This window comes from Chiroxiphia lanceolata, chromosome 18, assembly GCF_009829145.1.
Source record: "Chiroxiphia lanceolata isolate bChiLan1 chromosome 18, bChiLan1.pri, whole genome shotgun sequence".
Taxonomy (NCBI): Eukaryota; Metazoa; Chordata; class Aves; order Passeriformes; family Pipridae; genus Chiroxiphia; species Chiroxiphia lanceolata.
Genome location: NC_045654.1, coordinates 7,571,681 through 7,590,647, shown reverse-complemented (window position 1 = coordinate 7,590,647; position 18,967 = coordinate 7,571,681). Strand labels below are relative to the sequence as shown.

The window sequence follows — 18,967 nt, the reverse complement described above, 5'->3', positions numbered from 1 at the left end:
GGTTGCTCCAAGCCCCTTCCAACCTGGCCTTGGACCCTTCCAGGGATAGAGCAGCCACAGCTTCTCTGGGCAACCTGTGCCAGGGCCTCACCACTCTCACAGGGAAGAATTTATTCTTAATACCCAGTTTAAACCTACTCTTTGTCAGTTTGAAGCCATTCCCCTTGTTCTGTCACTACGATCACGTGTTATCCCTGTTTTAGGAGCATGGCAAACTTTATGTGGGCTCCCCAGTGCCATAGGGGAAGGACTCACCCGCTGCCACCCCGGACACACTGATGCATTATTTATTTGTGCTAAAGCAGAAGGACTTTTAAAAATCTCTCTCCTCCAGCTTCCTCCCTGCAATTCAATCCCTCTGGAAGTGGCAGCGGAGCTGGTTTCACTTTGCAGAGCTCATTCATTAGCAGATTAAGGCTCTCCTTGTGTTCCCGACATCGCTGGGGGAAATTTATGTTCCGGCGAAGTATTCACGGGTTCCCTGAATCACCAAAGTGTTTCTCCTCTGTAAAGTCTTAAAAAAAAAAAAAGAAGAAAAAAGGGGTGGAAATCAGGAGGTCAGAACTGCTTAATAGTATCTCCTTAAAGGCAGTGCCAAAACACCCACCTTTTGAAGTTCGCTATTCCGGGACGGATCTCTTCCCCGGCAAAGACGCTGTCACCCTTTCAAGTCCTTGTGAGCGACTTCAGGTGGTTAAAACATTTGCTGAGAAGAATGAAAGCTCCTTTTTATATTTTTTTCCCCCCTGAATAAAAAGCAATCTTTCTTCCTGCCTTACTAATAGCTTTGATTAAATTATCTCTGAAAAAAATCTAAGTGCTGTTCACAAATCCGTAATGGTTTTATTCTTATCGCCGGCCTCTACTGCAACATGGGAAGCAGATAAATAAGCTGCAGAGAAGGTATAAAACTGCACCAGAACCTGCCAGAGAGATGAGCTGAAAATGTTTGAACTGAAACAAATGAGCAGTATGAATAGCCCTGCTCTGAGAGGGAATTTATTCAATATAATGTATTTTCACAGGGAGGATGATACGTGTTATAATTGCACAGAGGAGTCGCTCTCCTGAAAGCAGATCTAGCTATTATTTTAATTTCCCAACCTTCAGCATTTGCTGGATGGGGAGTGGTGACTGGAGCAGCTTCATGTATTCAGAGACACTGAGTCTCCCAAAATTGGTCCTGGATGGCAACTCTCCTGCCCCCTGGGGTCACAGATGCCTCGGGAGCTGCTGATGCTTCCCCGGGCAGAGGAGCTGGAAAGGCCCCATGAAGAAACCAGATCACCCCAAAAACTCCTCTAAACGCATTAAGAAGTCAGATCACCCCCAAACAGGTCAAAGATCTGTGCCAGAGGGCAGGAACCGGGGAGGAGGGAGGCAGAGAGAGGATGAGCCCTGGAGGTACACACTGGGCTGCTTTGGGGTGCTCAGTGGAGGAGAGCTGCACGTGCACATGTGGAATCATTGTGGACAGGAGTGAACAGGCTGCTGCTCTTCCCACAGACTCCTGCACTCTTGCAGCGGCAAAAGAAACCCAAACACCTGTGGCACAGGTTTTGGGGGGAAAGGAATAGTGGATTCCAGGATTTCTGTCACCAAGGGCAGCCTCAGGTGAGGCAGCATTGCTCGGACTATACATCCCACAGTATCAGGGGTGTGTATGGCCATCGCCACGGAGGTCACCAGCTGTCGGGAGTGTGAGCTCCAGCCTGGCTTTCACCCCCCGCTCGGTGCTGCTTTGGCACTTCGAGGTGCCCCCCGATGCCCCTCTGGGCCGCAGGACTACAACTCCCACATTGCTCCGCGGCTGCCCCGCGGCCCCAGACGCGCGGCGGCCCCGCGCGGTGCACGCCGGGAAGCGGAGTCCCGCCGTTCGGATTTTCCCGCGGACCCGGGGAGGAGGGAGGAGGCTCCGCCCCCCCGCAGGACGCGGCGCGGTCGCCATGGCAACGCGCCGGGGGCGGGGCCGAGCCGCGTGCGGCCGGCGGGCCCCGCGCGGGGCGCTCAGAGCCCTCAGAGCCGCCGCAGCCGCGCGCCGGGCGGGAGCCGCCACCGGGGCCGCCCCCGCCGCGCCCCGCGACCCCCGCCCCGACCGCGACCCGCGCCCGCCACCCCCGCCGACATGGAGCGCTGAGCCGCGGCCGCCTCTGCCCCCCCCCAACCCCGCGCACCCCCTCCCCACCACCACCCCCCGCCCCGCCCCGCCGGGCACCGACCGCCGCCGCACAAAGGAAGCGGGGCAGCCGCGGTGTGATGCCCCCGGGGGTCCCCGCGCCGCCCCAGCCCAGCCGCGCCGGTTGGATTTAATTTTTTTTTTTTTTTAATTTTTTTCCCCACCCCGCTTCCCCCGGGATATTTTTGTCGCTTCCCCCGCCGCCCCTCCCGCGTCGCCCCCCGCCGTGCCCGCGGGGCCGAGCGGCGGGTCCCCACGCTGGCCGCGCTCGGGGCGGGGCGGGCCGCCGGCGGGGCGCGGGGCCGGGCGGGCGCCGCCGCTGCTGCTGCGCGGCCCGGGGGGGGCGGCCCGGCGCGCCCCGCACCGCAGCGCCCGCAGCCGGCCCGGATCCAGCTCTGACGGTAACGGGGGTCCGGGCACCGGGGAGGTTTGCGGGGGAGGGGGTTACCGCAGGGGGGTCGCGGGGACCGGGGAGCTCCGCCGGCTCTCCCGGGGCGCAGCGGAGGCGGCGCCGCCGCAGCGCCGGTGCCCGGAGGTGCCTGGAGGTGTCCGCGGAGCCGCCGCCGCTGCCGGGGCCCGGCTCGCCCTTCGCTACCGGAGAGGAACGGGAACAACTTTTGGGGTCTTTTTTTGTGGTTTTGTTTTTTTTTTTTTCCCATCCAATTTTTGATTTTTTTTTATGGCTTTTTGAGTCGCCTGACTCGTAAGTGGAAATAAAATATCCACGGGTGCCTCCAGGAGGAAAGCTGAGACACTTCCAGCGGGAGCCGACCGGGAGCTGCCGCCTTTGCTGCGACCCTTTTCTGCCCCTTTTCGCCTGGAAAAAAAAGGGGTTTTCTCCTCCTTCCCGGGCAGGGAAGCGTCCGCTCCCACCGGGACACCAGAGCGGGTGGTGGCAGAGCAGGACCCCGCCATGGACCCCGCGCTGGTGTGGATCCCGCCGGTCACAAAGGAGAGGGAAGAAGGACCCACCCAGCGATGGTTTATTTAACACCCGTCTCCCGGCTGCCTCCGCCGGGTCAGGAGGCTCTGCTGGGGAAAATACTCTCTGGAAAAAGCTCAGCTGCGGAGGGAGCATCCCTGAGCATCCCTGTGGCATCTTCTGGACCATCGGCACTGGGAATAGGATTCGCCGGGGATGAGGCGTCGTGGTCCCCGAGAGCTCCTGGGCAGCACGGCTGGGCATCCACCGGGGCGGCCACTGGCTCCAGCCGGGGACAAGCGGGCTGTCCCCAGGAGAAATGAGCTGTTCCCGGTGCCAGCAGCTCAGCCCCAGCATCCCAATCCAGCTCTGGGAAAGCCATCGCATCGTGGGAATTTAATGGCTGGAAAGGCAGGGCCTGGACGCAGTGAGCCAGCGGCACGGCACAGCTCCCTGCAGGGCACGGCTGCAGCCGGGCTCGGCTCCGGCCCTGCCGGGTATTTCCGAGGAGAGGCAGCGGCAAAGTTTTCCAACCGTGCACGGTGTTTTCCAAGGGATAAATTCATTGGCATAGGGCAGTGGTTTGCCTGGCTCTGGTTGTCGGGATCTCTCTAGGGAGATTTTTGATATATATTTATGTGTGTGTGTGTGTATACATATATATATATATATATATATTTATTTCTATGTGCATCCTCCTGCTTGGGATGCTCTTGACCTGCTGGCAGCTTGGCTGGGTGGATGACAGGCTCTCATGGAGGGCAGAGTGGCTGTGGGGCACTGCGGGCATGAGGACGGAGCCACGTGGCTCCTCTCTCACTAAGGAGCGTCCCATATCTTGCTCGGGATGATTTTGTGGGATTTGGCAGTTTTACACCTTCCTGTGCTCCTGCAGAGGGTTTGACCCTCTGGTGTGCCGGGCACATGCCTCTGGTCACTGGCCAAACAAGTGGAATTGCTCTGGCGGGACCCTGGCTGGCAAAGCCCTCGCACCTGGGCTCTGGCACTGGGGGGTGAGGTGGGAGATATCCCTGGTAGAGGGCACCTGGCATGCTGGGAGGGATTCTTCTTGTTAAGGATCCATAAAACTTTGAGGAGCAGGTTCGAGGTGCCGGGAGCCGCGGTGTGAGCCGGGTGCGGTCGGGCCAGGGCTGCCGTGGTGGAAGGAGAGGGGAGCTCTCACCGCGGTGCCTTCTGCTAACCTTGTGTGTAGAGCAGGGGAAAGAAAAGCCGTTCCCTGGCTGCTGGAGCACAGCTCGTTTTCCCAGCTTCAGGAACAGTTTTCCTGCTGGGTGGTGAGTCGGTACCGGTGGGGCACGTTCTCTGTGCCGGAGCAGCGCTGGCTGCGAGCTGGGCCCCGTTTCAGCCGACTGTAGCATTAAAAATTGAAATATCTTGGTGTGAATATTTATCCCCAGGCTGGAGCAAGGAATTCCATGGAGGGAGGAGGTGGGCGGCTGCTGCCAGGCTGTACCCTGGGGACAGAGCCCTCGGGGAGGCCACATCACCTCAGTTTTTAAGCCCCTCTGGTTATCTCTTCTTTGAGCCTGAAATTCGTCCATCCCCAGCAGGCTGCAGGGGAGCCGCTTTCCTCCTGGGGCTGGTCTTCAACTGCAGGCTGCTGCCCTGCCCAGGGAAGGGCTCTGGCTCCAGGGCCGAGGGTGTCCTGGGTCCCACGACCCCGCGGTATCTGTGCCGAGCCGGGCACTCCGACCCCGCGCTGCCCCCGCGCTCCCGCCGTGTGTGCGGCATCAGTGCCGGGCGTTTGCGTCCTTGCCAGGCGGCGGAGTTAATTTTTGCCTGGAGCGGGTTTCCTGCGTGTCCTCAACTTGTGCGGGAAAATGTGCGGTGGAGCCGAGCAGCCCCGCTCCCTCTCCGGCGTGATCCTGCGGCACAGGGAGCCGTGGCCACGGGAATGTACGGTGGGAACCGGCTCGCCCCGCCACCCTCCTGCTGTCGCGGTACCACGGGCAGGGTCCTGAGCAGGGGGGATGTCGGGGTGATGGCGTTGGTGACCTTGTGGCCTCACGGCTAATTTTGGGGACAGGGCAGGCTATCCGTCCCTGTGTAAGGTCCTTTGCTGGTGGTGTCTCGTCCTGGGGTGGAGGGGCTCTGTGTGTGACCCCCCCCAAGGCTGGGGATGCTGCAGCTGGCAGGGTGGGCCGGGGGCTGCACCTGCCGGGACCCCTCTCCCGGCCCCACCGGCATCTGTGCCGCCGCATGTCCGTCTGCAGCGGGCGCATGCATGCAAAAAATAAGACATTTCTTCTTTCTCTTCTGCCTGCGCATTCCTCAAAAAGCTAATATTCATGAAAGGTAATTCAATCAAACCACGATGCCTATCAGCTAATGCAGCAAAGCTGGCGCAGGGGTGAGAATGGGAGCCAGGAACACAAAAGCCCTGTTTTATTACCTCCTGCTTGCCTGAGAATTGCTTTTCTCCCTCGAGTGAGCCGGCTAAAGCTGGCTTTATTATGTTAACCTATTTGCGTGTCAAGAGCTATTGTGCCTCTCTTTATCTGTGTTTGTATTTGCTCGATGCAGGGAATAAAAGGACGAGGCGAAAATGGATGGCTGGTCAGTGCTCCGCACTCTGGGGGCACTGATTGGTTGCTAAGTGATTTGCATCCCCGGTAATCGCTTTTATCTCGGAAGGATGTCGTGTATAATTATAAGCCTACTGACATCTTTTGAAATCTGCCTAATGGGTGTTTTTAATTTACATGGGAAGCAGGGGCTATTTGTGTTGCTCTGATTACAGGTTGGGTGAGTATATGGGCTAAAATAGAGATATTTCCATAGATGTGGGGCACCGGGAGGGATGAGGCTGGGATTTTTGGCGAGTCCCAGCTCGCCCAGGGATGGATGGAAGAGCAGAAGTCACCGTGTGTGAGTTTGGGGTTTAATCCCTCAGCCCAGTACACAGACTGGGGTGCTGCTGGTCTGTGTGCTCAGCCCCTGTGTGGGCTGGTCCTGTAGCCATCCTGTGAAATACAACAGGAGATGGGCTCCTGGCTGCAGCCAGACGTGGCTGGCTGCGGCTGTGGATTTCCAGGACCCCCCTCTGCAGCCTGGGATGAGGCACAGGGGGGCTGTCGTTGAATCCCTTGGCCTGGCCATCTGTGCCAGCACGGGGCCGATGGTGCTGACCTGGGTGGCACACAGAGCTGTGCTGATGAGGGAACAGACTGAGGTTCTGGCTCAACCCCCGGTGCAGGGAGTGCCGAGGGCTTTGCTGGACCAGGAGGTACCTATGGAACCTGTGTCTGTGGGCCTCAGAAACTGGTGGATCCTGTGGCTCCATCAGAGCCGTGGCTGGTGGGTTCACACGGCCGTGGTGGAGCCGCTGTGTTCACTCTCAGAAATAAAGCTCCTGAGCACCTGCAGTCCCGCTGCCAGCCCTGGGCACCTGCATCCAGGGGGATCCCAACTGGCTGCCCACTGGAGCCTGCTGAGGTGTTAACAGGGTTTGGGGTGTGCTCCTGGTGTTGGAGGCTTTGGAAGAGCTGTGGTGCAACTCTTGGGTGGGCAGCGGGACGTGGGTGCAGAGGAGCCGTGATGTTGGAAGCATCCTGGCAGGAGTGCCGTGCTGGCCATGCCAGCGGCATGCTCGGCTTTCCTGCTTTCTGCCTCCTTGCTGGTAAATTGTCAGAAAGGGGGAGATTTGAGATGCAGGCAGTGGGGAGACGAGAGGCCTTGGGTTCCCCCCCAGGAGACACCTCAAACACACAGAGGTCCTGACACGAGGTCGGTGCTTGTGACAGGCGCCGGGGCTGGGCAGGATAAGAGTGCGGGGCAGGTCCCAGGGGTAGGTCACCCACAGGGGCAGCTCCAGCCAGCTGCTTCCTTCCTCCTCCTCCTCCTCCTCCTCCTGCTTCCTCAGGAAAGGTCATAACTGAGCCACAAGCACGTGCCCAGCTCCCTCAGGCCGTGTGCAAGGTGACCCCATCAATTTGCAGGGCTGAGGTGGTTCTGTGGCACCGTGGGCAGTGCTGTGCTGAGCAGGGTGGGGTGCCAGGCTGGTGGGAAGCACAGGGCATGGGAAAAGTTGATATGGGGGGCGAGTGCTGGACCCCATGCCTTGGACCCTGGGGTGCTGTGCCCCCCTGCACAGGCAGCCCCATCCCATCCCACCCCGTCCTGCTGGCGAGCACCGCTATTTATGGCTGGCTGTAAACAAACTCCCAATGAAAGAAAGTTAATGACCTGAGACTGACAGGAGCCTGCTGGGAGTTTTTATAGCCCCTGGGACTCCTTTTGCTAAAGAGAGAATACATCAGCGTTTTAACCCAAAACAACGAGAGAGCCGGGTGGTGCAGGGACTGGGGGATGGCCTCAGCGTGGGGAAGTGGAGGGGCTGGTGCTGGGAGAGGAGGGGGTTTTGGTGGGGGGAACTCACTCTTAGCTCCTTGGGACTGGGATGCGCAGCCCCCTCCTCAGTAGGCGCGTCCCGGTCCCGGCATCGGGGGGCTCTCCAAGGCTTTGCCATCTGCCTCTTGTAGGTCATCTCTGCCACGCTCCAGGCAAGAGTGGGGGCTGGTTTAGCGTGGCTGGTAACCACACACTAATAAAGCCTTAATACCCTGCAGCGGGGAGATTTCGCTGTCAGAGATAAATATTCATATTGCTTTCCAATTCAGCCTTGGCTGCACGACAAGGGCGCTGTGGGGGGAGACGGGAAGGCTGCAGTGTGGGGTGCTCCCAGCACCACTGGCTGCCCTGCCTGCTCCTGCCTGCCTGCCTGTTGGGTTTGATATCGTGTCCTGGCTAATTGTGGGGTGTGAATATCATCCCTGGTGCTCTGGGATGGCAAGTGTGGCACAGGGTGCCCCTCTCACCCCACTCCCCGCCTGCTCCTTCGCCGCCGCCTCGCACGCGCAGCCTCCATCTGCACGCGACGCTTGATTTACCGAGAAGAGCTGGCAGTTAAACCTGACAAATTGAAGGCGGTTTTAAGTGGTTCAGGTTAATTAATAGTCAGGGAAGTATCAATTTTTTAAGGGATGCTCTGGGCTCGCAGGGAGAATTGGAGCTTGACTTTGCCTTTGGAAATAACACCCATCTGTGCGGGTGCCCATGAGCAGGGGGATGGAGCCTTGGGAGGGGGATGGAGCTGGGTAGGGGGTTGAGCTCAGTGCCATCACTCTGGTTCCTGTCCCAGCCTTACATTGCTGCTGATGTTTTGGACCTCGTGTGGCTGGTGCTGAGGCATTTGCCAGGATGAGGAGGGCTGGGGCCATCCTGCATGGCCCAAGCCCTGCTGCTCATCTCGGTGCCCTGTGGGGCTCTGGTTGTCCTCTCTCCTTTCACGATGACCCGCTTTGGTCTGTGCCATGGCAGCAGTGCTGGTGTGTAAACTGTGCCAGTAACCAGAGAGCTTCAGCCATAGCTACCTGTAATGGCACAGCTGGGTGGCCATGGAGGTCTGTGCTCCCATGGCAGACCTGGGGATGAGCAGCAGCATTAGTGGGACCATGGGGGTCCATCCTGGGCTGGGACTGGAAGGTGATGTGGATGAACTGGAGCAGCACCCCCTCCCCTGGGCTCCTGCGCACGTGGCCCATGTGCTCACGTGAGCTTGGGCCATGGGAATGCCAAGGGGGGCAGATTTTAAAAAGCGTCCTAATGAAAGAAGTTTAATCTCACCTACATAGAGGAGAGGTGGCTGGTCTGTGGGTCTGTGCAGCACAGGAAGCCTCTGAGCTGTGTATGATAAAGACTCCATGGCACAGGGACCTGAGAAGTGGCTGTGATGGTCTCGGCACTCCAGTGCCATGAGGTGCTCCAGGGAAGGGCACCTCCAGGCTCTCACTCAGGACCGTGTCCTGAAGTAGCTGTGAGCCTTCACTGGACCATGTGCTCTGTCTTTCCCAGCACAGACCAGGATGCAGGTGGAAGTGTGGGTTTCCAGCAGCCCTAATGCTTGGGAATATGAGAGATTAAGGTTAGTGACCATTTTTTAACTCAGTAAAGGGGAAGACAAGCTGGAGTCTGCAGTCCAGAGATATAATTAGTTCGCAGCAGTGGTGCTTTCTTGATTTAGCTTCAGAGAGCAGAACAAGACAAGGATGTTATACCCAATTAGCAATAACATACAGCCAGAGCCTCACTAGGTGAGATAACAAGCCATTTTTATAGCTCTTCTTTACAGACTTTTTTTTTTTGAAGGGGGGGGGAAGAAAGAAAGGGACCAAGTCTTTATTTCTTTTCGTCAGGGAACAATTATTAGTGAGCTCAGAAAACCCAAAGCTGAGTGATCTGTTGGCCAGCGCAGATGATAAAACAAATCAAACAGCTTGGAGCTGGGCTGAGGCCGTCTGTCCATCCATCCGGGGGAGGCAGAGCCGTGTCCCGGCAAGGACACGGACAAGGGCCCCCCACACACCGTGGATGTGTCCTGTCTGCTGCTGTGAGGGTTTATGGCACGTGGCCTGGCAGTGCTGCTTGCTGCCCTGGAGGGACCTGGTGCAGGCAGGGTGGCCATCGGTGCTGCTGGCTGTGTCCTGAGCTGTGTCCCCTGGTGGGCACATCGGTCCCCAGCTATGTGACCCTGAGCCGTGTCCCGCCTTGGGCGTGATGGGCCCCCAGCAATGCGATCCCGAGCCCCAGCAGCACTCCCGTCCCCAGAGAGGTGACCCAGCCATGTCCTCTGCTGAGCCCCGGTCAGATGGCAGCCGCCTGCCGTCTGCCAGCGCTGCTCTCCCTTTGTATTGCAGATCGATGGCCATTGATTTTTCCTCCCGTGTAAACCTGGACGGGCCGGGGCCGCGCAGGGTTTTCGTGCTCGTCTGGCTCCGTCTCTCCCGCGGCCGCGCTCGGAGCAGCCCATGCTGGGCTCCACAGCCCACCCACCTCCCTCTTGCCTCTGCAGCGACAAAACTCAAGGACATCTGAAAAAAACAGCCTTGTAAAGAGTCAAGGAAACTCGGGTTTCATTAATCAGGTTTTAATGACGGGCTCTGCTGTTTGCAGTCGCTTCCCGGGGCAGCACCCCCAGCTGGACTGGGCTGTGGCAGCTGTTTGGGGCACCCATGGGAGCAGGGTGGCCCAGTGATTCCCTCAGTGTGGGGCATCCCTGGGGATAGTCCTTAGAGGGGGCTCAGTGTAGGGACATTTTCCCTCCTGGTGGTGCCCCTTTGCAGCCACTCCTCTCCCATGGGGCAGAGGCAGAGTAGGGGACAAGGGGTTGCTGTACCCTCCCTGTCCTTTCTATCCCCTTGCCAGAGTTTTACAGCCTGACAGGAGTGTTCCCTCCCGCGGGGGAGCTCTGGCTTCATGGGACCCCTCGGATCCATCCCACCGCACCCTCAGCCCACCATGGGGAAGCATCTCCCCCATGTGACGGGGACAGGGCGGGGGACATCCCCGCTTGTCCCCAGCAGCTGCAGAGCTGCTCTCCGGACTATTAACACCCTGCAATGATCATCAGCTCTCGTCGTAATCATTAAGACTATTAGAAAGAAATGTTGGCTCGCAGCTCGTGTCAGACTTTCCGTTCTGCTTTGCAAACGTGCACAATTAATGCCAATCAGGCGGGGGAGGCAGCCAGCTCGGATCCCGGCTGCTCCCAATCCCGGCTGTCAGCTCTCCCCATCCCGCCTGGTACATTTTCATACAATTGCTACAAACATCTGAGGGAAACTCCGCGTTCTTCGGCAGCGCTGAGTATTGTTCTCTGTTCCTTTTAATTACTCGGCATTCAGCAGCTCATCCGGCCCCGGATCGGTGGGGAAAGCAGGGATTTGTAAAACAAATATAGAAATTTGGAGACATGCCTTATTTTCCCATTTGGTGGCTACATGAGGTTGTCTATGGCTAAATAAGAAAAACCTGTTTAATTTTTCTTTGTCTTTTCCTTCCCCCTCCCCTCCAATGTTGCTTTTTCCCTTTAAGGCACAGTCTGGTCCCTGTCCCTCAGGGAACCCCAAAAGCAGGGTGAGCTTGGGACAAGGGGGGAAAAGAGCCGGAATTACTTGGCCGGATGGTGGTATAATCCTCGTTACAAAAGTACACATCAATTATAAGAATTCCTACAGTAATCTTGGAAATCTATCTTTTCTGCTGAACCAGCTCATTAAAGAGCACCATTCATTTCCATCTCTCCGGGTGAGAAGGGTTTAAATCTCCAGAGCTTTGTATTACCAAATAGACTGAGGGTGATGGACTCGTGTTAAATATTAAAAGGAAGGAGTTGATTTTTATTTTTTTTTCCCCTTTTTTCCCCTCCTTCCCCCAGACTGGCAGCCAGATGAAGTGTACTGTAAGGAGAGGAGGGTGGGGGGTCCCTGCCACGAGTACTTTCCCCAGCTGTCGGTAGGTGACACGGGGCTGTGCTCAATGAGTGCATCTGAGGACCCCCCTCACTTCCCCTCGCCCAGGGACCCCCACCAGCGCCAAGGGAGAAGGGAGGGAGGTTTCCCCAGGCCACCCTGGCAAGCCCCTGAGCCTGCGCCTGACCCGGCCGTGGCACAGGCAGGGCTTTTGTGTGCGGGCAGGGCAGCGGCGGCCGTGGGGCGAGGGACGGGCACAGAGCCCCTTTGTGTGCAGCTGCGAGCAGGGCAGCAGTGACAGAGCAGGATATGGAGATACCAACCTGCCATGGGGATGGGGAGTTGGTACCCAGGCATGAGGGGAGGGTAGCCAGGGATGGGGGAGCTGGACCCGGGGATGGGGAGCAGCGCCCGGCCGGAGTCGAGGGCGGCGCAGGGCGATGTGTGCACTGCGCCGAGGCTCTGTGCAAACATGCTAATTTGTTTTCTTTCTTGCCTCGCCTTTCAGGGTAATTGGTTGCATTTGAAGCCTTTGTGAAAGCCTTTGATTATAGTAATTTCAGCAGCACGATCTACCCTGGATTCCTTCGTCAGATTCTTTCACAGCTCAGGCACTCGGGGCTGTAATTATGGAGCGGCGCACGCCCGACTGCCACAGCCGGGGCACCACGGTGCTGCCACCGTGGCTGTGGGGGCACAGGGACCTGTCACTGCGGGGGGCAATTGAGCGCCCAGGATGGGGCAGGAGGGAGCCAGGATGGGGCAGGAGCTATGATGGGGAGCTTTGGTCTCTGCCGTGTTGAGTTTGTTTTGTCTCAGCTGGAGATGTGGGTGCTGCAGGTGTCCAAGGTGTGGATGCCCATGCTGAGGTGGGGTCCAGGGTGCTTTTAATTGCTACCCAGGAGGTCTTCCTGGAGCAACTTGGCTTTTCTCATGGTTTGATCCCATGTCCCTGCTGTGGCTGGGACCAAAAGTCCCTGACCATCTGTGATGTGATGGTGGGCAACTCAGTGGGCTCATCTCTCCAGCCCCTCTTCCCCATCCACGTGCAGGATGAAGGCATGGCACGATTGTGTCGGAGGAGTGAGGTTTTATTTGAGGAACTGGTACCACACCAGAGGGGGCACGTCCGTACCGGCGGGTCCTGCTCCCGCGCTGCACGCTGGCCCTGCCAGGACCCCGGTGCACACAGCCAGGGCTGAGCTCTGCCAAAAACACCGCTGGCGCCAAGTGGGGCCCTGACCTTTGCTAACGGGGCCACTCCCCCCCTCGCTGCTGGCATTTCATTCCCAGTCCCACATAATGACCTTCTCGGCAGTGCCGTGCCAGCGTCTGCCACTTCCAATTACCCACGGCTGCTCAGCGCCCGGCGCAGCACGCGGGGCTCCTTCCTCCCCGCCAGGATGGCAGCAGTTACGGGGCATGTTGCACTGTGATCCTCCACCCTTGTGGCTCGGGCACCCTCAGGGACCCCCCGGCACTGCCCAGGGTTCCAAGTCCCTGGCCCAGGGCGCTGGAGTTGCGTGGCTTTCCAGAATCATTATTAACCTGTTCGAGAGCTGTTCCTGCTCACAGCGAAAATAGATCTTTAATCTCTGCCCAAAATAGCTCATTTGATGAGAGGCCTCCTTAAAGCTGACACATAAATTTAACCAGGCCGCCCGAGCCCTGTGCGGGGACGTCTGCAAATGCTCAACAGCACTTGAATTGTTGGGGTTTTTTTTAATTCCATCATTACGGACACATCTGATACCATATTTCTTCCATCCAGCAGGGTCATTTGCACTGCTCAGGAGGTGATTTGCTGTGCCCTGTCCCAGTCCCCCTGGCCCTGCTCATAAGCCAAAGGTTATTTTGGGGTATTTTTTGATGTTGATTTTATTGAACAGTCTAAGGGGTTTCTTCTTGGAGCAGCCACAGGAGTAGAAACCTCAGTTCTGAGTGGGATGGGAGAGACTTAGATGCTGCCCTAAGATGCCAGCAGCGAGGGGATGCTCTGTCCAACTCTGGTGCCACTCTGTCCCTGGCTGTGTGCCTTGGCTGGTGGGCTCCGTGCCATCCTGGTGTCACAGCAGCCCAAAAAAAGCATCATTCCCCTGGCAGCAAAATGTTAGCTCTGTAAGTAAAGGCGGGCTCTGGGGAAGTGGGAAATGGGGATGCTCAGTGTGTCACAGCTCTGCTTAGTGCCGGGTCCCAGGCTCACCCGGCATCTTCCCAGCATCTCCACAGGGTACGGGCTGGGAGAAGCCACTTGGCTGGTCTGGGTCACTCCCCCAGCCCCCCACTTCCCCACCACCCCAGTGAGATCCTGAGCAGCAAAATAATCACTTCCAGCATCATTATCCGTTGCAAACCCCAGCTTCCAATTTTAATCAGAGGAGCTGGTGTTGCTTTAAGATCTGCGGGTTTTAAAGATCACAAGAGGGGTTAGAGAAAATTACCCTTGACTCTTACATGCTAATGTAATCTCTAACCAGATCTGCAGCACTGCAGCTAAAATTGCTTTTTAGATTAACATTTAATTATTAACAGGGCCCCCTGAAAGGCCTGGGGCTGGAGCACGCGGAGGGGAGCGGATTATCCGGGTGGGATGGAGCGGCGGGCGGGCGAGGGAAGGTCATGGGGCGGCCGGCAGCACTGCCTGTGCCTCGTGGCACCCTCAGTGGCAAACTTTGGGCTTAATTTTATCTGGTGCTCGCCATGGTTTATGGTGGAGTGACCTTTCTGTGCTCACCCACTGTAGGGCTGAGCTTTGGCATCACTCGCCGAGCGCTGCATCCCCTCCACCCTAAATCTGGATGGGATATTGGCATGAGCTGGCACGGCAGCTGCTGGTACCACCATGGTGCCAGTAGGCAGCACCAGCCAGAATCCTGCTCACCCTGCAATGCGATGGGATGGGCACCCACTGCGTGCAGAGGGGAAGCCTTCCTCCTCTGGCACCTCCTCACCCTTGCAGGGTGCCATTGGCTGGGAAACCAGTGTCTGTGGGGACCAGGGATGGTGGCAGTGGCTGTGCCAGGGCTGCTGTGGGGGTAACACCAATGTCCCAGTGCTGCTGCAGAGGTGGCACCAATGTCCCTAGGGTTGCAGGGAAGGGGAGCACCCTGGAGGGGCAGTGGGATTCTCCTCCGTCCGTGGAGGGACAAGGGGCAGGGGTGTCCCTGGTCATGGTGAGTAGCCCTGGCACTGCAGTGGGTGTGTCTGTTTTACTTGGCACACCAGGGACCAGTGAGGGCTTTTCTTCATTTCCCTGGTTGCTACCAGCCTTGGCCTGGCTCCCATGCTGTCCGTCTGTCTGTTGGGTGCTGTCAGGAGCCTCCTGTGCCTCTCCCAGCCAGGGTGACCCCATCACCTCCTTTTCTTGTGCCCAACCCAGCACTGACTTTTAATAGCCAGGGGGGACATGGCAGTGGCATGACTCAAAACAGCTTTGCAGCAGCCCTGTTCATCCCCTCCTTCCTCTCCTAACCCCAAAAACTCCCTTTTAATGGGATTACACTTCAGTGGTGCCCAGGGAAGGATGCGGACATGTTGCAGCAGAGCCTGGATGGTGACCAAGACCTTGTCCCTCACCATCCCTGCCCTGTCTGCTGCCCTCCATTGCCCAGCAACTGCACAGGCCCACTTCAGGCTGAGACTTCAAAAGTTCCTTTTTCTTTTCTCCCCCTCCCGTCACATTTTCTTTTATCTAAATCCTCGCCTGCGAAAGCCTCTATCGACAGCTGCGCTGGCCTTATCTCGCCGGAGGGACCTTCGCAGGGCTCTCGGAGGAGATAAGCCCGACTTATCAGCCACTGATGTCAGAGGAGGTGCCAAACCCTCCCGTCACTGGGGCTTTAGACATAGAGGGTGGTGTTTTTTATTAAAGTCACGAAGACCTTGGGCTTATAAATAGTGTGATGTCGAGATGGATTAGCCGGGTGTGGGGTGGGAAGGAGTGGTGGGAGAGGGGAAGGATGGACTTGTGGCTGCCCCATCCCTGGAATTGTTCAAGGCCAGGTTGGACAGGGCTTGGAGCAACCTGGTCGAGTGGAAGGTGTCCCTGCCCATGGTGGAATGGGATGAACTTTAAGGTCCCTCCCAACACAAGCCATTCTGAGATTCTAGATGGTGACGGGGTTGTGGGATGTGGGGTTAGGGCTCCTGGGGGACCCTGCTCCAGGTGTCCACAAGAGACTTTGCTTCTGGTGGGAGTGTCTTGCCATGTACAGTGGTGCTGGCTGGATGATGGTGGATCCACAGCCTGGGCAGAGGCCATGGGGATTCGGGGCGTTCCGGCAAAACTGCTGAGTGTTGCCTTTCCTGCCACGAAAAAGCCAGAGCAGCTTGAACTAAATCGGATCCTGCTGATTGGAATTAGTTCAAATGCAGATGGAGCTAACTAAGCCGGCGCTAAGCGTTGGACAGCCCAGCGCCCAATTCCCATCAGCTGATTCAGGGGCTTTTCTGAGCGGCATTAACGAAATGCCACCATGGCACAGATGCCCATTGTGCCGGGCACCCACCCTCCCGCCCACGGGCGCTCTGGGAGCTTGGGGCACCCAGCAGGGTGCCAGGGTGGACAGATGGATGGTGTTGTGGCACCGGAGCCCTCGTGGTTCTGAGCGTGCCCGTGAAGTGCAACATAGCTGTCGGAAAAATCACCTCCCCTGCGAGACACCGGGAGACGGGGGCAGAGGCGGGGTCTGAATTAATCGGTGGCTTTATTCAGTTTGGCAGGTGGCTCCTGCATCTCAGCAATGCTCCATGGGCAGGGCTGGGATGGCTCCAGGAGGGTGCTGGACTGTGTATGGCAGTGGTGGTGACAACTTGTGCCAGCATGGGAGTGTCCCCAGGGACCTGCATTGCTGGGCCCCAGAGTCAAGGGTGCCTTCAGCTACTGTGACAGGTCACCAGCATCTCCCCGGACCGGGGCTGCATCCGTGCCCTCCCTGTGCCAGCACATGGTTTTGGTGACCCCCTGGGTGCTTTCCCCTTGCCTTCCCTGTGCTGGCACATGGATTCAGTGATCCCCTGAGTGCGTTCTCCTTCCTCTCAGCTGTTTGCCCCAGGGACCATCAGGGACCTGATCCTCATCCAGCAATGGCACAAGCCGCCCACGACGCCTGTGTCTGCCAGGGACACGGGTCAATGTCCCCGTGAGGAGCTGCCTCTCCGCAGGGAGGAGGTGACGTCCATTGCTAATCGGCCAGATGGTGACACCCGGCGGGACGCCAGCCCTGAGGTCACCGCAGAGCTGGGGCTCAGGTACGGCAGGAGCCGGTGCCATCATCCATCCCCCGCATGGCCCTGAGTGCCCTGACCTGGGTCCACCCCGCAGGGACAGGGATGGGGACAGGACAGGGTCAGGCAGCTCCCAGCAAGGAAAATCCAGGCGGTGGGCGCGTGCTGGGGGAGCTGAGGCACCAGGAGCGGGGCTGCGTAATGAACCCCGAGTCCCGGTGGGGAGAGGCGAGCTCCTGGCAGTCAAGTGTGCTCAGGCTCTGAATAAGAAGCACTTCATTCTCTTTTCAAACTGTATAATTTCTGCCTGATTGTAATGGCATATTTTAAAATTACCAGAAATCGAAGCCAGAAAATGGATACGGCTGCTTTTACTGCGAGCTGCGTTAACAAAGGATATGTAATGCATGAAATAAAAACACCTCCCTGCCCCCCTCCTTTTTTTTTTTAAGACAGTAATAGGAGAAAATTGGTTTTGAAACTGAATAAAAGTCCCTTTCAGAGGAAATCATTTCTTTCAGGGTACCTTTGCTGAAAGTAAAATAGTGAATAATGAAAGGTGGTTACATGATTGTCTTTCATTTAGAGAGCACGAGGACAGATGGAATCTGGGAGAAATGCACGATTGGAATAATTGCATGGTAACAAGGCGCTTGTTGTGAAATTAGTATCTTAAGAAAGTAGTGAAAAAGGCTTTTACTCATGAATACTTCATTATTAGAAGAAAACAGCACAATTTGGGTTCTCCAGACACCTGCTCGGTATTAGATTACTTCCTCCTCCCCTCCTCCTCCTCACACCTTTTGCCGATGAGTCTCCATGCCACCAGTTTGCTGGGGGGGATGGGGTGAGACCGCAGCCCCATGAGCAGAGCCCAGCCAAGGGACAGATGCCCTGCGTGGATCCTGTTCCAAGGACAATCCCAGAGCCTGGGAGCCCCTGCCTGTGGGAGCAAGGGCAGGTACCGTCTGCGCCCGTTATGGCTGTGAAGGGCTTCCAAAGGGTGACATTTAAACCAGTGGAGCACAGAGAGCCCCGGGCATGGCTCTGGGATTATCCTTTCCTGCTTTGCTTCTTGGTGGTGATGGTCATGGGCTCTGCCAGCACCTGCCCGAGGCCACCACATGCCTGAGGCCACCACATTGCTCCCCTGCACGGCAGTGCCAGCACCTCTCGCCAACACTGGGACATGTGGGAAACATCCTGGGTGGCTGCAGGAGGTCACAATTCCCCCACAACAGAGAAGATGAAGTGATGTACTCAGCAGCGACACCCATCCGTGACATCCAGTTGTGACCCCCGGCCATCCATAAGCGTTCAGCTGGAGAACGATGGCTCAAGAGCTGTGACACCGTGGATGGGCACCACTGCCTGTTTTCCTGCTGCTCCCACCCACATCTCCCTGCCCTGTCCAAGTGGGAATATCTCTCCCCGCGCCAGCCGGAGTAGTGGGAGGGTGTCAGCAGCAACTGGTTATAACTCACAGCCTCGCGGCGGCTGGTGAAGGACGTACAGTGAGCAGCGCGGTGGCGGCGGTGACTTTGGCCTGACCCCTCCAGCTTTTGTCGAGCAGATTTTGATGCCAGCTGGGAGCTGGCGACAGATCCCAGGACCCCGAGTGGGATGTTAACACTGTCTTTCCCCAGCCTTGGCCGGGGTCGCTCTGTGCCGGGAGGTGCTGGCTGGCACGCTGACAGAGCAGTCTGGCGCTGCTGGAGCACGGTGCTGTGGGGATGCCCCAGCTCTGCCCCCTTCCCAGTGGGAAGAGCGGAAAGCTCTGCAGGCAGCACAGATCACCCACTGAGACCTTCATATTTCTTTTATATACATTCCTATTTCTTTCAGGCTCTCTGAGTTAGTTATTGATCTCCAGAGGAGCAAAGGGCACTTGAGTGCTGTGGAGATCCTGCCGCTGGCTCTGCTGGGTGGGCACAGAGTGGTGGCAGCGAGGTGAGCAGGTCCCCTCCCTCACCCATGTCTCTCCTCTCTCACAGGGTGCGGGGCGGCAGCGCCCGCCAGGAAACCCAGACCATGCTGGCCTGCCTGCAGAGGACCCAGAACCCCCCAGCCCAACACCTCCCCTGCCCCAACAAGGCGCTGGAGCCGCGCAAGTGTAAGTGCCTGGGGGGGTGGGCGCCCGCTTTGATGCTGTTTCCCTTATTGAAAAAGACATTTATTTAACCGATAATTAAAAAGAGCAGGAGAAGCGGGAAGGAGGGGGGGAGGAAGGAGCCAAGATAAGCAAATTAAATTGGGTTGCTGTGGTTGATAAGTCCAACTTCAGCAAATGTTGCAGAGCTGCCTGGGAAGCGTGGCAGCGGCGGCAGCAGTGGATGGTGCCATCGCCAGCCCACAGCCCCCTAAACCTCCCCA

The 18,967-nt window shown here is 57.6% G+C and overlaps 1 protein-coding gene across 2 annotated transcripts in view; it reads left to right on the top strand.

The window, feature by feature from the left end:
• Positions 1–2,535: 2,535 nt before the first annotated feature.
• FAM222A (family with sequence similarity 222 member A) overlaps positions 2,536–18,967 on the top strand; it is a 29,947-nt gene continuing 13,515 nt past the window's right edge. The window contains exons 1-2 of one of the 2 annotated variants that reach the window (XM_032706073.1): positions 2,536–2,577; positions 18,589–18,707. In XM_032706073.1, the coding sequence (XP_032561964.1) occupies positions 18,626–18,707 (82 nt within the window). In that variant the 5' untranslated portion in view covers positions 2,536–2,577; positions 18,589–18,625. Of the gene's footprint in view, positions 2,578–9,707; positions 18,708–18,967 lie in introns of those variants that run through there. The other variant, XM_032706072.1, reaches the window with a different exon arrangement.